A 19,988-nucleotide genomic window follows, 5' to 3' on the forward strand; every position below is an offset into this window, starting at 1 on the left:
CTAGTTAGGTGAAATCAGTATGTCCTGTCCCATCCTCATCCCCAGGATGAGTGGGGAATGTCTAGAAGATTTCAGTGACATTGAGTTGGGAGACTATTCGCATTCAGACACAGCTTTACCACTAGAACTTCATTAATACTTATGATCTGGTTTTATGAAGAGTAAAGGAGAAGATATGAACAGAATTATCTCTTTTATCAACTGACCAGTTTATATGTTTGCTGCTTCCAAGAAACTGCATGTCCTTTCTTTAAAAAAAAAAAACAATGGGAAGGGGAAGAGGGAGATGGAAACAGGACATGTCCCATACTGATTCACTTAGTAGTGTGTATTGCAGAGAATCAGTACCCAAGTGTCTCTGGAGTGTGAAAGAGGCAAAAATGAGCTAATCGTGTTGGTTAGGTTATTCTAATGATTTTTATTAGAGCAGAGGGGGACATCATTTGTGACATCATTTGATGTGGGAAAGGAGGATTATGCCTAGTTTATGCCTAGTTTATGCCTAGAATAGCTGACCTGCAGTCTTTCCTCAAATCAGTGTACCTTCTGCTGTGGAGAAAAGATGCTTTTGGCTGGAGAAGTCACATAATTACACTAAATGAAATTAATTATATTGACAAAAGCAATCGGTCAGCTGACTTCTATCTGAAAAACTCAGTTTAACCAATGCTTTTGCAGTAAAAGTGATGTACAAGGATTCTGCTACTCAGTATTTCTAACCAGCTGCAGCAGACACCATTTGTGCATACAGCATGTGCCAGAGTGGAGCTCTGGTGCTCTGGCTGAAACTAGAAATGTCATATGGGGACACTGGCATTCGAAGGAAAAGCAGAAATTCTGTCATGTGTGCTGTGTCTAGAGGTGTTGTTAACAACCACAGACATCTTGATGTACCTTATACAAACATTTTTAGCCTTACTTCCTGAGCAGGTTGTTTAATGTGACTGTGCTGTCTGTCTCCAGCCATCCACTCTAATATCATATGAACCTTTTGGCTCATTTTAGTCACTGTTGAAAGACAGAAGTGTCAAGTACGTTGAGTTTTTATGTGTTTTGTGAAAACAGGTGATCAGGTGAAGGAGACCTCTGCATTAGTTCTTCTAACTAAAGCAGCAGCTTTTGAATACCTTGTATTTCCCCAGGGACTCCATGCAAGAGGGCATGGGAAGAGGCAAGGGATCTAGCTGTGAAAAAAGTGTCAAGCAGACCTCAGACCTTGTAAGACACAGAGTAATGCAATTGTAAGGAAAAAAAAAACCCTGCTGGAAACTAAGCTGTGTCACTACTGCTAGTCAAGAACTACTCATTCTCAGTGTGACTGCTGCTCAGTTATTATTCATGATCTGACTGTGGTTTGCCTTGGCTGTGCTAATTCTGTGGCTGAGTCTTACCTGCCGAGTCAGCATCCCTTCTGGCTGTCAGCGGGGGCTGGCTTGCACTCCTGCAGGCAGGCAATGCTGGCCTGTTCTCTTGTGGGGAAAAGGGGAGCTCTCTGGAGCAAGCACACAGCAGAATGTAGCCTGAGCTTCAGGCCATGGTTTTCAGATGGCCATGGCTTTTAAATGCCCAGTGTCTCACAAGCAAGTCTTCTGCCTTTGTTTCTTGACAAGTGCTAAGTATTTTTTGCCTGCTGTTTGAATTCTTTGTCTCAGACGCCCAAGTTAGCCTGTGCTTTTTTAGTGCTAGTTCAAGAATACTGATATTTATTTCTTGATTTTTTTATGGAATGAGAAATGTCTGTAGGGTAAAATAAATAAAATACTAAAAGGATCTCAAATGGAGGAATACTTTTCTGATTCCATCCCAAATGTGTATCTCTGGCTTGGTGTACAAACCCAGACTTTTGCTCCTCTCTTTTCTCTAGGTTGTCAGCGCTCCATAGGTTTGTCCCATGGGAAAGCCAAGGTGTGCAGCTACAGTGGATGGTATTACTGCAGCACCTGCCATGTGGATGACAACTTCCTTATCCCTGCACGGCTGGTTCATAACTGGGACACTTCCAAATACAAGGTAATCTCCCTGCAGCCTGGAGTGCTAGCAAGTGAACTGGATTGCTGATAGAAACACAACAGCCTGAAGCTTGCAGGCATTGACTGCTAATACTGTTTCCTTTGTCCCTTTTGGCAAAATGAGCCACTCTCTCTCAACAAGACATGTTTTCATCAGTTTCCTTGGCCAGATCTAAGGTGCTCCTCCACAGGAGCAGCCATGCTCCTCCTTCTTGGTGGCATCTTTTTCTTCATTGCTTATCTGGCTATTCAAGGGACAGGGAGAGGTAGCACACAGCAACAGCTCTAATTCTTACAGTTACTGGAGCCTTGAGGAGTACCTGTTTCATGACCACCAGGGACTAAGGATTGGCATAGATTACTGATGGATGCTAAATTGTGGAAATGCCTCTAGGAAACTGGCTTACCAAATGCAATGTTTGTGAGACCCAGTATGTCCTGTCTCTTGGCATGAGCATTTTGAGGACACTAGAAGGACATTGCTGCAGCACTTGATTGAACCAAAGAGATGAAAGTAACAGAACAAGAAAATTCTACAGTTGTTCACTTGTCACACAAGAGCTTTTCTAAAAGTTTTATAATCTGCTATTTGCTGCTGCCTCGGTGGCTGGTTGTGAGATAGGGGCACTGATTACACACCTCAAAGCATTATACCAGCAAACACAGTAACAGTGTTGTTTTGCCATCTCAGGCAGTATATGCTGAGAGAATAACAAACTCATAAGGAATCCAGATCATGCTAGAGCTTCAGACCTAGCAGCCACTGTTAGGAGAGGCTGTTTGATGTTTTGTGTCTGCAAATATTATTATTATGTGCTATTTGAAAAGGAAAAAAAATAACCAGTAAATGCCCTATTAGAGGAAGAGCAGGTCTCTTGAAGAAAATTTGTCAGATGGGGAGATTATTAAAAGGTAGCCAGAGCCTGCTATCAGGAAAATTATAGTCTTGCTCTGTGAAATGCAAGATTCTTCAAAGTTGCAAAGCTCCAAGGTGTGGAGACAAAAAGCCCTCCTATGCCTAGAAGTTAGAAATATTTAAAAGTTCCTTTTTTTGGATCTTTTACCAAGGACTAAACTTGCTACCACATGGTAGTATAAGCAGACCTGATATGGGCCTAGTGGATAGTAAGGCAAAGACCTCTAAGGCAAAGACCTCATATCAAGCTGTCGGTAATACTGACAGGAAAATTAACTGGGTTTTTTTTCTAAATTTGCAGCGTAAAAACTATGCTCTAGTCTATTTCCTGTGGTGTAGGCAGCTGAGGCACAAAAAGAAGCAGGACTTTAAAGCTTAAGCATTCATTGAAAACTTAATCTAGTGTCATCTCACTGTAATAGTGAGAAATTTTGGTTTGCACTTTTTGTAGACAGAACAGGTATGAGGTGCCTTGGAAACGCAAGCAAATTCTGAGCAGCTGCTTTATTTGTCTTTGTGTGAAAGTGCTCAGAGAGGTGAATTTAAGAAAGTAACACAATCCCTCAGGTAGGAGAAAGCATCACCATCCCCAACTAATAAAGCAGGAACTGAGGCAGGGAGGGAAGGTGAAGATAAGCACACTCTGCCCTGCCCCTTGTAGGTAGCACAGCACTCCTGAAAGTGGAGCTTCTGCAGAAGGGCACGTGCTCCTGGCTGTACTTCTGGCTGCACACCCCAAAGAGGTCCTGCAGAAAATAAGAGCATACCACATTTGGTGGTCAGGACTGAGAGAGGGCTCCAGGATTCAAAAGCTTCTTCGTTTTACACAGTCTGAAATGTGTCTGCCAGTCCGCCAAACTGGAAGCAAAATTGAATGAAGAGTTTGCAAACCTGCATTCCTTTCCACTGCCACCTATTCCCCACCTCCTCAGGTGTTTCTGGGGTCTGTCCTGTCTCTGGTAAAGCAAGCACCAAAAAGTACTGTAGGACATGAATAGGACAGTGTAACTGGGCATATTTTTATTTTTATGTTACATGAGCTCAGCATCTGAGCAGCAGCTGTAAAATAAGCTGTGGCATCAATTAAGTTTGGAAATTGAGAGATTCTTGTCTGCTTTTGGCAAGATGGGTCATGAAAATCAGAAGCAATGAAACTCTCTAGAGCTGTCTCTTCCCATACCCAGGATCCTGAAAAACAACAATGCACTTAACATCTGGTAGCACATGGGTAGGAAAAGAGAAATCTTCTTGGCTGCAGTAAGAGCTCTTTGAAAGCACTTGGCAGTTAGACATATTTCTTCTGTCAAACCAAAGCTGCAGCTCAGTCCCCAGGTTTGCTTTTTTCCCTATGCCTCTTACTGTTTTCATATTTGTGTTTTTCATGTGTTTATGTGAAGGCAAAAGAAAAGAGGCAGTTTTGTGAACACTCTTTCTTCCTTTTGCTTAGGCCAAATGTTTTCCCTGTTTGCATGCAAAGCCCACTAAATATTGCAGTTTGTTTCAGGTGGCTTTCAGCCTGCACAAAGTGCCAAACACAGTAGGAAATGAACTCCCTGTACCAGAAGGTTTCAGGAGAAGCTGACTTATGGTAAATTGAATTTTGACTGTAAGTTTGCAGGCTTTAGAAAGGTCTGGAAATGTTAGCATCCATCCTTTTATGACATTTAAAGCTGAAACGCTGTTGCACTTTGCATCTTCTCACTCCTTCTGGCTGATTTAATAGGATTGTTTTACTGCCCAGTAAAACTGGGGGACTGTGATTTTGCTAGGATATATACTAAAATATTGAATTACTGTGAATGCCCAAACCTTCCTGTTTCAAGACTGTGTTTCATCCTCTTGTAGCACTGCTGTGTTGGGCAATGTGAGTTAATGTTTTACAAGATGTGTGTGCCTGTGTCAGCCATGCAGAGTGGACTGACACCTGTCTGTCAGCCAGTGATGCTGGCAAAGCTACTTTTCCTGCAGTCAGCACTCCATGGGTGCATTGTATTGGCAAGGAGAGGGAAGGGTCTGCTTTGCCCTTCTCCCTGTAAAGGCTGCATTCAGACCAAGCAGCACCAGTGCTGCACAGTAGTGCTTGGTCACCACAGTGCATGCATATGGCAGGGTCACTCAGGGGACCTCAGCTGTGGCATCTCTTTGTTTCTGTGCTCCCAGTGCCTCAGAAGGGATGCCCAGTGTGGGGTGCAGGTGTGAGTGCAGTATTTGGACAGGAACCACCCTCCAGTTCCCAGAACAGCAGCGCAGGTGGATGAGGAGCCCATCAGCTCAACAGAGGCTTAAAGCAAGGAGATGGACAAAGAGCTGAGCACCTGGTCCTCCTGGGGGGAGGAGCTAGTCACTGTGCCAAGCATTCACACAGCTCCTTGGGAATCATGGAAGAAGTACTTTAATTTGCTCTTTGGTGGGAGAGGACTAATAATTACTATAGGTACAGAAGTTGCCAAGGGATTGCTGAAATATTGCAGTCATTGGCTAATGATTGTAAAAGCAGGTTGTTTAACTGCAGTTTTTTTAATGCACTGTAATAAGCATAATAAAATATCAATGTTGCTAGTGTTAAAAAAAGAAAAATTAAGTTAGTGGGGTGTTTAATATAAATAGGTAGGATATTTAATACAGCTTCAGGGCCTGGGAAACCTGTGGAGTTATGATCTGCTGTATTTAAAATTGCACATCTTGTTGTCTGTGTGGTTATTGGTGGAAGGCTGGCCTTGGCATATTTCTTAGATTTGTATTAAATGTTGTGAAAAGGTTACATCTGGGGCTAGCTTCCCCTGTCAGTAGCTAGTTGCTCATGCTGGTTTTGGAAGTGGTGCTATTTATAAGGCGATGTATTGTTCTTACCTACAGCACCAGAAGGGAAATAACTTCCTAAATCTCAAGAGGCTGTGGCGTGTGTGCCCTTTCTGCTTTTGTTAGCCTAACTCATCCCTGCCTTGTCTCAGTGTAAACATTGGCTTAGAGATCCAGGAGGACTAATTGAATTGTGGAACCAGTAATATTTCTGTAGCAGAGTTTCAGGTGATTTGCAGCTCATTTCATGTAATCCCATCTTCTCTTTTCCACCTGTGATAAAATGCAGAAATCAGGAATGAGAGGGAATTTGGTCTTTTCACTTAAGGACCAGGAGCCCCATTCATTTATTGAGATTACAGTAGCTTTTTGCAGGTGGAGATAAAACAGGGCACTATCATGAAAAATGCATGAAAAACTTTTTCCAGATAGAACTTTGGGAGTAATACTAATAAGAGTCACTTTTATTTATCTGTATTTTAAAAAGCCCAACAACTTGCCTTTTGCAAAAAAGAAAGCAGTGAACAAACATAAAAAATACTAGCAGAGAAGAAACTGGTTATTCACATTTTAGACTTAAAAAAAATCTAGTAAGCTATGTTACTGTGCAGCAAAAGCATATGTGACTGCAGATATCACTGTACTTTGGGTAAGTAGCTGTCTCATACATTCAGTTTTGAAGGGCTTGATGAAGTTTGACTTGGCTATAAGCAGAGAGAGTTGGATCTCTCTCAACTCTGTCTCCATTTTTAATTGTTAACAGACTAAGTTTTCAGACGCATAGAATAGCTGACAGATCACAGTGGGGGAGATCTGCTTAAAAACAGTTTGGAGAAATGCCTAACTAAACTGCTTTATTTTTTAGGTATCAAAGCAAGCCAAAGAGTTCCTGGAATATGTTTATGAGGAGCCATTAATTGATATCCAGCAGGAAAATCCCATGTTGTACAACCATGCTGAACCTCTGGCAACTGTTGTGCGCCTGAGGCAGCAGCTGAAGTCCCTGCGAGCCTACTTGTTCAGCTGCAGGGCAGCAGTGGCTGAAGATCTGCGTAGAAGGTAAGAGCCACAGCCAGCCTGCAGCACAAGAATGGAGTTTCCTTGGTGTGTTGCCTCTCCTGCTGCCTGTTTTGTTTTCTCTCACACTCTGGTTCTGAAGGCATTACCCATTTAGAAAGATGCTGTGCTGTATCTGACTTCCCCGGGAAACTGGGTTATCCTCTGCTGAAGAAAATGATGTTTTAGGGTCTGAATATCTGAACTTGTTGTTGACAGCTATTAGCCCTGGGGCATCAGACATTGTGGTGAGCATCTTTTACTCCTCCTCAGGCTTTCTGCCTGTGTGTGAGTATTTTCAGTCAGATCTGCTACCTCGTGCTCCCTGCCATGGCATCACAGTGAGGTAGGCACTGCTGGGACCTTTGAAACACCTCACAGTGTGTCAAAGCATGAGGGGGGCCAGAGCCAACCACCTTTGCAGCACTTCTGCTCTCCTCTGTGGTATGAGCTCAGCCAAAGGCAGAGCTCAGTGTACTGACCTGGCATGTGACCCAGCATATGATTTATGCTGGTCTCTTGCTCAGCCAGTGTCCATGACATGGCTGCACTGAGTGTTTTGTTTATTGGCAAGCACATGATCACAGCACAGCAAAAGGTGTTTCATATTGAGTTTGCTATGGTGAAAATAGGACTTTTATAAAAGATGAACTTCATTCTAGAAGTGCTGTATCTTAGTCCATTCAGCTGCTGCTGAGTTTTTCTAACAAGTTAAAAATGAACAATTTTCTTAAAACTGTCAAGCCACTGTTGTAATCTTAAAAAGGCCAAGTAGTTTTTGGTGTGGATCTCCAAAAAAGATGGGAAAATGTTTCTGCCCATGCCATACTGTGAAGTGAGTGGCTCTGAGGACATACAGCTGACCTGATGGAAGCATTTGTATTCCCCAATTTTTAAGACAAGATTTCAAGTAGGAAAGCCACTGCTTTGAAATTGTGAGTAGCCAAAGGGCAAGGAAGCAGGTGACATCAGTGACTGTATTTTGAACATGGTGTTGTAGGGACCTGAATTCTTTGGGAGGGAGAGGAGGCTGCCCTGGTGTCTTTATCCCAGGTAAGGAGAGCTGTACATAACCTATGTCATTGCTTTGATGAACTACTTAGAACTAGTAGGAGAACAACATACAACAACAGGCTTATGGAGAGCATTGCACTGTGGGTTAATATGTGTTTGTGTGTTACTACTCAATTCCTATTATTTGCTAGGGCAGCTTACAGCATTTTAAAAATTAGGATGGTTTTCTTTTATTCCAGAGGATGGTATTTTCTTGCAGAGCTGGTTTTCTATGCCATCCTCTCCAATAAAACTAAAAGGAAAATAAGATTTTTGAGGGTTGTTCAGAAAAAGTAGAAGAAAGGAAATTATGCTTTATGATTAGTATTGAAAAAAGTAATTCTCTTAGTAAAATAGAAGGAGGGAAGGAACTCAATGGACTTAGGTAAGACAGTAAAAGAAGAGAGTTCAAAGGAGGCCTAGCAAAACAGTCAATTGACTAGAGGTAAAAAAGGGATGAGGGAAAGGCAGAAAAAGGAGTTTCAAATAAGGAAGAAATCTCAGGAAATTGAGTTAATGAAGAAATCAGGACAAAAGAGGAACAACCCAAAATCTGCCTCCAAAATGGAGAGATGACACTTGCTAGGAAATAGAAGAGAGAATGGACAAAATGTATCACAGAAATGTGAGGGTGCTCTTTTCTTGGGGCAGAGAGGAGAGAGAAGACATCCCTGCGTCAAAAGGAAATGGCTAGAAGGAGAAACTGGGAAACAGTGCTCCTGATCTCCTTCTTCTTATTCTTCACACCATCTCCAATTAAAGCTGTGTGGTGAAGAGAAGGGCCCCAGCCCAAGAAAGGCTTGGTTTTGTACTGGGGAAGCATCTCCAGTTCAATAGGACTTGCTACAAGTGTAAAAGCCCCCGAAGGAATGTACAATACACACCTTAGACTGGCTCCTTCTTGGTTTGTGAAGTCTCCATTGAGATGATTTTGGTGCTCAGTTGTTCTCCAGATGTCACCTAAGAGGTGTGCAGAGATGAGAAGGAACTTCTTTTCCCATGAGGATTTGTTCTTTGCACAAAATGCTCCCAATGGCTTTGCTGCCTTCATCAAGTATCCCAGTATGCAGATATTCACTACCAATGTGATGAGAACACAGCTGAAAAGCAAAGCAAGAAAATATTTTAAATTTAAATTTTAAATTTTCTTTTAGCTAATCTCGGGGGCAAGTTGCAAGAAAAGGAGGAGTTTAAACAATATGGTGAGACAGCATTCCTAAATTTAGTACTGTTTTCTAATTAAAAGTGAAAGATGGAGAGAGAGAATCCAGTTATCTGTTCTCCTCTAAAAACATTCTTTTTCTGCTTAGTCTTCACCTTAGTATGTGAATAACTATTAATCACAAGAGAGTGAACACAGCATCTTGAAGACCTGTCAGACCCATATAAACAGACTGAAACAAACTGTTAATATTGCTGTCTACAGAGAACTAAAAACAGACTGATTAATTGTATTGGCACCTTGCTGCTCTGGGACACTGATAGAGCCTACCTTATTAGGGAAAAGCAGATCACTCTGGGGTTTCTTTTATTAATACTATTTGCATTATCATCTACTTTAAATCTATACCTTGCTCTTCAACCCAGATCACAAAATGAAGATGGCAATGAAGTTGGAAACTCTTGGTGTCCTCTGTGAAGACAAAACTGTTTACAATGCTTACAGTCACTTTTTTCTGAAGAATTCCAGATGGCTATAAACCAGGTTAGCCCAGGATCTAGTTAGCTTAAATATGGAAATGTTATTTATATTGTTTCGTGTGCCTAGATAGGTACTTGGAGAACTTTGAAACTTGGCATCTAGCAGGGAACTCAGGACTGAAACCACACTGTGTACCTTGAAGATGCAAGTGACAAAGTAGAAAGAAAGGAAGAAAAAAAGGAAGGAAGGAAAAGACAGAAGAAATCCTTAAAGTAGCTAGCAGGCTCACAGTAAAAATGGTCTTTGTCAGTTATAGTGATTTAGTCTCACCTATTGCTCAGCTGGATTCTACACTTTTATATTTGCAGGGGAAAAAAATAAGGAACATGGACTTGGCTGGGAGGTGAAATAAGGCTCTCCCCCAGCACGTATGAGCAGTGTTCCTCTGATATTAGCCAGATGAGATTCCCAGCCTGTTGCTGAGCTCCCTGTTTTACAAGGGATGTTGTTATGCCTAGTTAGCTGTAACTGTCACCTCAGTATTACAACACATAATTTGCCTCAAATGTCTTTACTGAACAAGTTCTCACTTGTTTTTGTTGCCTTGCTCATGTGGATGCTGTTCAGGCAGAGGCATACAGGGCTGAAACCTAGAGCCAGCACAGAACTAGTGCAAGTGGAGCTGTACAGATCCCACCATCGCCTGCAGATGGTGAATGAATGGCCCAGACAAACCAAGATGGAGTCCATAAAATGGATGGCTGGGAAGAAAACAGAATCTCTGAGTCCATTAAATAATTAGGGTATTCTATGAAACTGTGCTGAGTGATGCAAGTTCTGTTCTGGGTTTGCTTTGTTTTTGTCATGATTAAAGATGCTTCAAGTCAAGGAACTGGCAGAATAATTTTAGGGGTCGTGTTCAGATGCCTGCATATCTACTGTAGGGTGTGGTAACCTAGGCCAACCTTAGAGCTCCATCTGGGGAGCCCTCTGGGCTTTCTGCTCTCTCAGCTGTACATCTAAACTTACAGTTCAGGTGCTGCTAGCCCAGATACTTTAGACAGATGGCAGTGACACAAGGTAAGTGTTTTGTAGCAGAGTCCCCTGTGCATTAGTGCTTGTTGTAGTGCCCTTGTTCTGTAAGTAAATCTGAATGGTGGTGAGAAGCTATGTGGAAAAACTTCCCTCTTGTTACTCATGTCGGTCTGGTACCATTTGTCTGTCAGCTCCAGGACAGCAAGACATCAGTTTTACCCCAGCAAAACTGCAGTGCTAGATGCATCACTTAGCAGGCTCTGGTTTGGTCTTCCTGTGGAGCAGCAGGAGGTTAAAGGTACCTCCAGTGCTGCAGACGTGTGGGCTTGGCTGAGCCTGCTGGTCTGTCAGCACAAGGTGGAACAAGCCCAGATTCAGTTATGCTGAACAATAGAGTCCTGTCACTTCCTACAGTGAGGCCTTAGACATAACACTTCTGACACAGGAATAGATTACTTTCAAAATATTTGTGTGGCAATTGGGGAACCTGTCTAAACACATCACAGGAATTTTGATTGATCTAATGCAATCACTATACCTCCAAATACCTCATGTATGTGAAGTTGGGGCTATGGCATCTTTCAGACCAAGGACAACAGAAGGTCATTAAGTCATTTCCAGACTGTCAAAGGAGACTCTCCATTTTCTTTGCAATGTTTAGGCCATTTGGGGAGTGGAAAATTCCAAAGCTGGAGAACAAAGATACAGATTCTGAAAGCAGTAAACTGCAAAAAGAAAGTTTGAGCAGGGAAGAAACAGAGGGATGTGGTTTCGGGGCTCTGAGATAATGGCAACACCAACAGAAGAAGAAAATTTGTTGCATGGGTGGTTGGAAAGGGGATGAGAGAGAAAATCATTCAAATAGGATATCTACATATCGTTACAGGAGCCAGTGTTAAAACCAAACAACAACCCAAAGTGAGGAAAGGTGAGCAAATAAATGCAGAGAAGTATGCACAAGCGATTTGTTTATTTAGATCCTGCATGCCTGTAGTCATTGCAGTAGCTGAAATAAAATTGCCTGTTGATGGAGCTCATACAAACAGACTACCTTCACCTCTTTTGGAAGAGGTAACCCTGCATGCAGGATCTTGCAAATTAGCATCTTAAAAAGTGTTTGGGTAAAACTGAGGGGATGGTATTAAGGTGGAATTTGAGCTTTCATTTCAACTAGAGGTAACAAAACAGCTGAAGCATTGAGATGTGTGCCAGAGCAGCCAGGGTGGAGGCAGTGCTGCCGTCTGTTCATGTCAAGGGAAGGTCAAAAGCACAAGCTCTACCATGGGAAGCATCCAGCTGAGGAACCTGCCAGAGCTTTCCATGGTAAGTCTTCCAGAAGACAGGTGGGTCTTTCAGTTCACGTTAGTGTTTTATGGTCCAGGGGGCACACCTGTATCTCCTTGTCAAAGAGATCAGTGATATTACATCACTTTCACATTGGTAATTTCCATTCACCTTTTGAGACCAGGTTGCTTTCAAAAAAGCAATGATTTAAAAACAAGTTCCTGTTAGATGTGGACACCATGTTAAATATTACTTGTGCCATTTTTGTCCCTGTATTTTTATATCAGAACTTCCAGCAGCAAAGTGCAGAGGTTCAAGAGTGGCTGACGAAAGCATTTCCTTATTCTTAATTTCAAGTTAATTGGGGGCTCTAAATTATTTTGATTTCAAAATGAAACTCTGTCTCTAATTCTCTGTTCTGCTTTTAGTCACAGTGCTACTTGATTCATGAGTAGTAATTCTTGTCTTTCACAATGTTACCATAACCTTGCTCAAGGAACTGCAAAGGAGAGGGAGCTGGTGTACTGCATTTTAGTAGGAAGTTTATAAACTGGTTCAGGATTGCTGATGGATGATAAGAGTAACTGTTTTAACATAGGGGTGCTCGTGGGGAATTTCATCACAACATAAAATAATACCTTACCTGGACATGCTTGCTAATAAATCTAGCACTTAGTGTGGGCTGAAGATATGTGGGAGTGACTGTTCCCAGAACATAACCAGAAGTGTTCATACCTCATGTATGTGAAATGATTCACAAATGCTTTTTTGCATAAGATCATAGAATTAGGGGGAAAAAAAAAGAATCTGGTATAATGCCACAAGAACTAAATGAATAAGTAATGTTTTGGTTTGGTTTAAATTCATTAATTTGTTTTTACCTTTTGACTTGAAAATCACTAAGTTCCCAAAGCCCTACTTTTCTGAGTAACTTTTGTTGGCTGGACAGTTTGGCTTTTTCTCTCCCAGCAAACTTCCAGGAGCTAAGATTTCCAAGGAAATACAAAATCAAAAGCCTGAAGAAAGCTATTGGAATTAGCAACACTAGAAAAAGTCCTGCCTTTCCCCCTCACCTCTGATGCCGTTCTCTATCTCAAATTGACAGTGTCCATATCAAATGAATTGCAAGAGAGAACCCAGCAAGAAATTTTATTTACCTTGCCATATATACTTGGGATAAAAACAACTCACTGATACCCCTCTGTACTTTCAGAACCAAATAGTAAGTCTGAAAAATGGGAGCTGCTCTCAGTGAGATCGGGCTGCACACCCGTCCTGCCTGCCTGCTCCACACGTGGCTGCAGCTGGTGCTGGTGCATGGCTGCAGGGTCAGGACCAAAGAGGGCTCTTGCCCCTTGTTCAGGGCCAAAAAACCACAGGAACTGTGGTAATCAGCACGTGCTGGCTTCAGCTGCTGTACTTGGCAGTGTAGTGCCGTAGCTCCCGAGGTGTAAGTTGCAGTGCCGGGGTGTGAGCTGTGCTGGATGAGGAAGCGGACTTGGTACCCTGGTGCTGTGCCAGCTGTGGGTGTGTCAGCTTCCTGCAGAGGGGTGGAGAGGAGGCTGAATGCAGTGCTGTGCTGGACCGGGTCATCTGCGTCCCCTGTGAGTCACAGCTCAGCGCTACAGTTCTCAGCCTGGTTGAACCAGACACTCCTGGCTGGTACATGAAACCCTGGTGCCACCTTCCCTCCCTTCCCCCTCACATCCTAGGTTTTAAGAGGATTTTTGGTATAAAGGCGACTTGGTTGTGCCCACCTGCCACCTAACTTGATTTCTTTTGATTGCACTATAAAAAGAAGAGTTCCCCCTGCTTATCACGTTTGTACTTTGGCTATAGTGTCAGGCATAGGCAGATTAATTGGTTGTAGCTTTAGCAGAGCTGTCAGGGTATTTAACCCACTGAAGAAAAATTACCTATGCTGGTGATAAACAGGCTTTAAATGCAGAGCAATTACTTAGTGCTAACAAAGCACCATGACTACACACTTTATCCAAATGCAAAAAGCAAACTCTTATCAGTGGTTCTGTTTGCAGGAGGACACTAAAAGATAACCTTTGTTTGTGCAAATACTTACCTGATAAGATCATCTTAGAAGGAACAGATGAAATTTCTGTCTTGCCTGAAGGTTATAGCAGATTACAAAGTATCAAGCAAAAAAGAATAATAATCAGAAACTGAGAATGGTCACTTCTTTCTTTTGGTTGGATCGAAAGTCTTGGATGATGTGTTTCTTTTCTGCTTGCATTGATTGTGTTTATATCTAGGACAAAACAATAAAGCAATTTAGAGACCTTTAACCAATAGGACTTTGGATTTCATTGTTCACAGTAACTGGCAAAGCTGGAGGCTGGTTAGCATTGGACTTGGTTTGTTCATTGCAGGTTAAACCCTGACTGGTAGCCAGGGTTTACAGCACAGCAGCCCTGTGACTCATCAGTGGTGAAACTGGTCGGGGAGTTTCCAAGCTGGGAAAGCTTAGGAGGTGTTTTTAGTGGGATGTACACTTGATACCATTTGGCTCTCAAGGGTCACAGGTCACATTCTGAAGCAGCAGAGGTTTGAGTTTTTATTGTGATGAGTCTTAACATCTTGTGTTTGACTCTGTCTGGTTCACTCCAGTTTCTCTTCTGTGTTAAGATTTGACTGAAAGGCCACCTTTTATTGAATGCTCTTAATTGACCAATTAAAAAAAAATCTAGTTAGTTGTACCACATCAATCAAAAAAATTACAAAACTGACATTTTATTTTGCTTACAAATTACTTATCAGATATTTCCCTTTTGGTGTTTATAAAAGACCTTTATGTTAAGGGAAAAGTAATATTCAGGCACAAAATATTTTTTTATCAAGGCCTTGTATTAATCTAAGCATGCTCAAAGCTCCTGATGCAACCTTGTGCAGAAACTAATCACATGTTTTCTAGTGAAGTGTTCCTAAGTGTCATTATCTTAGCCTGCTCTGGGTCTTTGTGAGATTTTTGGACGTGAGTGTGACTTTAGGTTGATCTGGATGCCTTGTAGTACTTTGTCTGGATGCTAATGCCGTAGTGTGGTGTTTGTGTGAGCCCCATCTTGCCTCCTGTTCACTACTGACTTTGGTTTCCTTTGAACAATTTCAGTTGTAGGTGACAGAGGGACAGAGATAGTGTAGACACTACTTTCCTACTGGCTACATGGGAGGAGGCATTTGTGTTGGGAGGCAAGAGGCCTGAATTAGTCCTGTGTGCCTCCTACTGAAAAGGACTTTACATCAGCCATGACCTCATTAGGCTCAGAGAACCTGTGCAGGCAAGCAGTTGGAAACTGGCCATCAGTCATTTTCTTGCTCACTGGAGGACTGAGTCTGTGGATTTCCTGCCCCAACTGATTTGCTTGCATTTTATGAGTTCTTCTGAAAATGTGTTTGGGTTTGGTATTTTGGTGCCTGTTATACTCTTGCTCCCCACCCACTAGAGGCTGACAAAAACTGGCAGTGAACAGATGCATTTTTGGGAGGTGGTTTCACCAGTTACATTCAGGTAGCTGTTGAGCTTTGGGTTTTTCTTTCCAAACAGGACTAATAGAAATTTTCTGGAGAAGAACTTAATTGCAGACATGCAGCACAGCAAGACCTGTTTTTGATGCAGTTGCTCAGCTCACCACAGGTGTGGTGAAAGCACTTCATTTATATGCGTGGGGGCTGAGCTGCCTCCTTCTAGGCAACTTAGGGTTTCACAGCCACAGGACTGTATGGTTTCCATCTTTGGTGGTGTGAGCAAATGTTGAAGGAGTGTTTTGCACCTCTTCATTTACTGGGAATCATGCAGGGACTGGCCTGGTTACTTCATGACTTCTGTAAATGTGTTGTATTTGTGAGCTTTGGCTGCCCAGCTGTTCCTCTGTGGCCTACCTCAGAGAACCAATTTTAATTGTTCAAGTCAGTAGAAAGACGGCATATCTGAAGCTGGACCAGACTTACTTACTGAGGGGGTTTTTATGCCTCAGTTTCTGTAGCAATGGAAATAATTACTCCTCTCACTTGCGTGCTGAGTATATGTGGGTGTGTGTGTATATATATATACACACGTACATATACGTGCATATGTGCTTTGCATAGAACTGGGAGGGCAGTGCCTACTTTTTTTCCTGGAAGTAGATTTGGAAGGGAGGAGGTGCATTGGATACCAGCTCTGCAGAGCTATTGCTGCAAATCAGCATGTTTTAAGGAAGGGGACAGGTGTAGGGATAAGATTTGTCACCAGGGCCTGTGCTGGCTGAGACTCGCCTGACAAAGGAATTTGGTTGATCATGAGTTTGCTTTTCACCTGCACACTTTTTACTAGGAGTTAGAACTTGCAGGAAATAAGGAAATAAAATGCCGTCCTTGAAGGCATGCGAGTGTGATGTTAGTCACCGATACTAGTCATTTACAGTTTTTGCATTATGGGCTATTCAGGCTATTTCCTGAACAAGAAATGTTTCATTAGCTAATTGTTTTCCTTAGCAGTGCTGTAAGGTCATCAGCAGATAATGCAGTTTCTGGCAAAGCTGTTTAGTGCCTGCCTATATGATCAGGGGAGAATGATGAGTAAATTTTAATGAAAGAAATTCTATCTGAGCTGAAAAAATGCTAATGCTTCAAAATGCTGTTTGCAGTTGACTCCTTATCTTTTAATAAGTCTGCTAGGTGCAAATGAGCAATTCCAGTCTCATATGTTGTCTGATGTCTGGATTTTGACTGTTTTCCAGTGGTCTTTGACATTGTGCCAAATGTTGTATTCTGAAGGTGTGATGCAGCGGAGCCACTGCAACACAGTCCCCTGAAAAAGCAGCAGTAGTATAACCTACAGAGCTGAGGGGAAAATGGCAATGCCCTAGTGAGATTTCAGCTGTGAACTGGGTGGGTAGAGTGGATATGCTTGGTGAGTGAGAAGGAGCAATGGCACAATCCAGCTCCAGAAAAGTGCCATAAGGGTAGTCTGCAGTTGTCAGTACCTTGGTTGCAAAACTCTTCTCCTCCTACTCCAACAAATCTTAATTTTTTTTCAAAAGTACCAAAGGAATTATGAATTATTTGTACTGCCCGCCTTAAGCAGCAGTGAGAGGTCCTAGTCCCTTCAGTACATACAGCTTTGAAAACTATCAGTATTAAGGCTGTTGCTTAAGACAGCTAATGGAATACCAGAAACAGAGGTATTTTCATTATTTATTAGAGTCTGTGTTCTGTGGAGAGATTGCATTTGGTGGTCTTATTCTCTTGATCTGTGGTTTAGCTGGTTATGTTGTTGCAGCTTCTAAAATCTCTTCCTTGAGCTTCTGTGTGCTTTCTCAATAGTCTCATATCAAGATATCATGTAAGTTCATGTGGGCCTTTCACTATCTTTGGGGTATTTTTGAACATATGCAGTAGTCTCTCTGTTCACTGCCATTCAGCTCTACCATTACAAACCAGTCTTTGTCAGAGCTTTGTTCTTGTATTTAATAATATGAAGAGTCTCATTTCTGTATTGTCTTAAAACAATGTGATGGAGATTTAGGAACCGGATTTACAATTTCTACTCTGAAAGAGAACATATAGTGGGAAATAATTTCACTTCTTAGGATACTTGATTGCTTTTTTTTTGCAAGAGTAATCTCCCCTCCCCAGGAGACCTGAGTGTGGTGGTCTACTTGTTCTGTGTGGATGGAAAGGAAAGCTGGTCAGATTGTTGTTTCTCTGTGTGGACGCAAAGATAGATGTTCTTTTTCTGTTCCTGACATCTTTATAGCAGATACATACATTTTCGTAAATGTTTTCAGTTAATATCCACTTAACATTCCAATGTCCTTTTTTCTCTGTGATGTTATATTAACCCAGTTTTTCATTTTACTGCCAATCAGCCTAATTAGGGCATCTCTTCTTTGTTCAGTTTCCTTTAATTTAGCTTTACTTATCAGGTCTGTCAGTACATAAGCGATGGTCTTGCCTGAAACCTTGGGCATATGTAAGGTAAATACTGCTTTCTTAAGTCATTATAGAGTCTATACCAATACATATATTTCTGTATGGAATGGGGAATTGATATCAGTCAGCTCAGTGTTGGAAGAACAGTATCTTCATGGCCTTTTTTCCCAGTATAGTTATTTCAGTTACAAAACCATAAATCATATGTGAAACTAAGTGTTACAGCTTTGTAGCAGACCAGGAATCCTGTCTGAGACCATAAGAAATACTTCTAATGTGTTGTTTGCATTATTTATTTTTATTGCTTCATTAATTGTTTAAAGAATCATCGTCTGTGGTCAGAAAGAGTTTTCAGTGGCTGTTAATGTCTCGGTATATGACCTGACAATATGAGAATGACACTGGCACAGAAATTATTCTTATTGTGGGACTATTGTGCCCATGCAGAAAACGGTAAAAATAGCTGGTGCTTAGAGGGTGATATAATTCTAGTTTCTTTCTCTCTACCATCACTGTCCTGCCGTTATTTGGTGGGGAGAAGGAGCTTAGGAGTTTCCCAGTCAAAAAGGTGTGACACATACCCATTTGTATCTTTTCAGAATCTTTCCCAGAGAGTATCTTCTTCAACAAATCCATCTTTATTCTCTGGCAGACCTTCAGCAGGTGAGTGTCTTTGGTTTATTCTACCTGTTACACATGGAGCCTGTTCTCACCTTCAGAGCTAATTGTACATTTCCCTTGTAGCTGTTCATAGCATAAATACCTGTACTTCCAAGCTGTGTCTGTCGTTTGTAGTTGAGTATAAAAATGGGTTAACAGTGACATCGATTAAGGATGAAATCCTAGAGCATCAGTGTTCAAATAGGGATGGAAAGAGACTGTGAAAGGAAAGTGTAGTCTGTAAAGAGAACTTTGTTAGGGGAAGTTTTTTGTCTGCTCAATAAATTCTCATCAGTCTCAGCCCATAGGTGACAAGTAGTATTTCTTTCTTTGCTTGAAAGAGTAGTTGTTCAGGAATTTAGAAGTTTATGAAGTCCCTAATTCAAGACGATTATTTACAAATCTGCTGAGCATTGCCATGAGGAGGGGGTAGGGGGGAGCCTAACCCCCCCCCCTTCCCCCCAAACCTCAGCCAGCCTTCTACACAGAGCTGAGCCATGCAGTGTTACCATGACAGATGAGACCATGGAAGAGGTCTGTGCCAGCAGAATTTGTCTTTGCATTGTTACTGATTCAGCTAAGCAAGGACCTTGAAGTACATTTACCTGAACAGCAGAATTTTGTTATGTAACAGATTAAACAATAAGAATTTGGAAAAAAGAGCTGAAAAAGGGAGAATTGGGAATCTAAGGTGAATGTGCTGCAGTGCTCAGATGCACAGTGGAGGAAGCAATGAGGTGAGGTGTGCTGGCTGACCTGGGCACCTCTGTGTTCACACTAATGCTGTTGCCAGTGGTGTGTATAAAACAGTATTTTAAACTTCTTTCACCGGCTTCCCTTCTCTAGTGGTGCCTTTTCTGCAGGATGAGAGTAGCATAGCCAGTGCTGGATGTTCAGTTGACACATAAAGTTGAGGTAGTTCAGATGCCCCTCAGAGCTGGAGACTACAGAACAACAGGAAACGTGGCTTTTGTTGGCTGGTAAAATCACAGGGTAGAAATGATTCCATATATAAAACAAAAAGGCCAGTTGCCTGAGGTCTGAAACTGTTTCCACATCTTTTCAGCATGTTCTGCTATCTCATCTTTAATAATCGAGCCATGAAAAAGCAAGCTACTTAACTCCAGAGCTGCAGTCTCCCTGGTGGGCCTGTCTATTAGCCCCCAGTGTTTTGTAAGCTGCTTAATCAGTTCCTAACATTGGTAGTAGATATTTTAGAAGCAAGCAGCAGCTTATCAAGCACCCTGGGGGAGAGTAGGAGGGTAGAAGTCATAATTCATGCATTGATTTAGCACTTTCCTATAACATGTTTCTTTGTGTTTGTGTTTGCAAGACACCCTCTCTTCCCCTGAGGCGCCCAGTCCCAAACTTATCATATTTAGAAGCAATATAATTTGATTACCATTTCTGCTGGGGTGGGTTAAATTGCATTTCCCTTTTAATCTAGCTATATCCTTGTTGTGAGCATGGAGAGGGTTTTTCACATTTCAGAGGCTCCATGTTTGAAATTGAATTACCTGTTTTTGTCGAAGTGGATCCAGAGTGGAAAAGAGAGGAGGGCCCCACTGAGAGAATGAATCCAATGGTCAGATAAATTCTAATACCCTTC

The 19,988-nt window shown here is 41.9% G+C and overlaps 1 protein-coding gene across 16 annotated transcripts in view; it reads left to right on the forward strand.

Annotated features, from left to right (window-relative positions):
* PLEKHM3 (pleckstrin homology domain containing M3) overlaps positions 1-19,988 on the forward strand; it is a 96,155-nt gene that overhangs the window by 40,720 nt on the left and 35,447 nt on the right. For all 16 annotated transcript variants that reach the window (XR_010369104.1, XR_010369102.1, XR_010369103.1 and 13 more), the window contains 3 exons: positions 1,865-2,010; positions 6,590-6,783; positions 18,319-18,382. Coding sequence is in view for 8 of the 16 variants with exons in the window: in XM_064434092.1 (XP_064290162.1) it covers positions 1,865-2,010; positions 6,590-6,783; positions 18,319-18,382 (404 nt within the window). In the remaining 8 variants the exon portion in view is untranslated. The remainder of the gene's footprint in view (positions 1-1,864; positions 2,011-6,589; positions 6,784-18,318; positions 18,383-19,988) is intronic.

Source organism: Passer domesticus, chromosome 10 (genome assembly GCF_036417665.1).
Source record: "Passer domesticus isolate bPasDom1 chromosome 10, bPasDom1.hap1, whole genome shotgun sequence".
Classification (NCBI taxonomy): Eukaryota; Metazoa; Chordata; class Aves; order Passeriformes; family Passeridae; genus Passer; species Passer domesticus.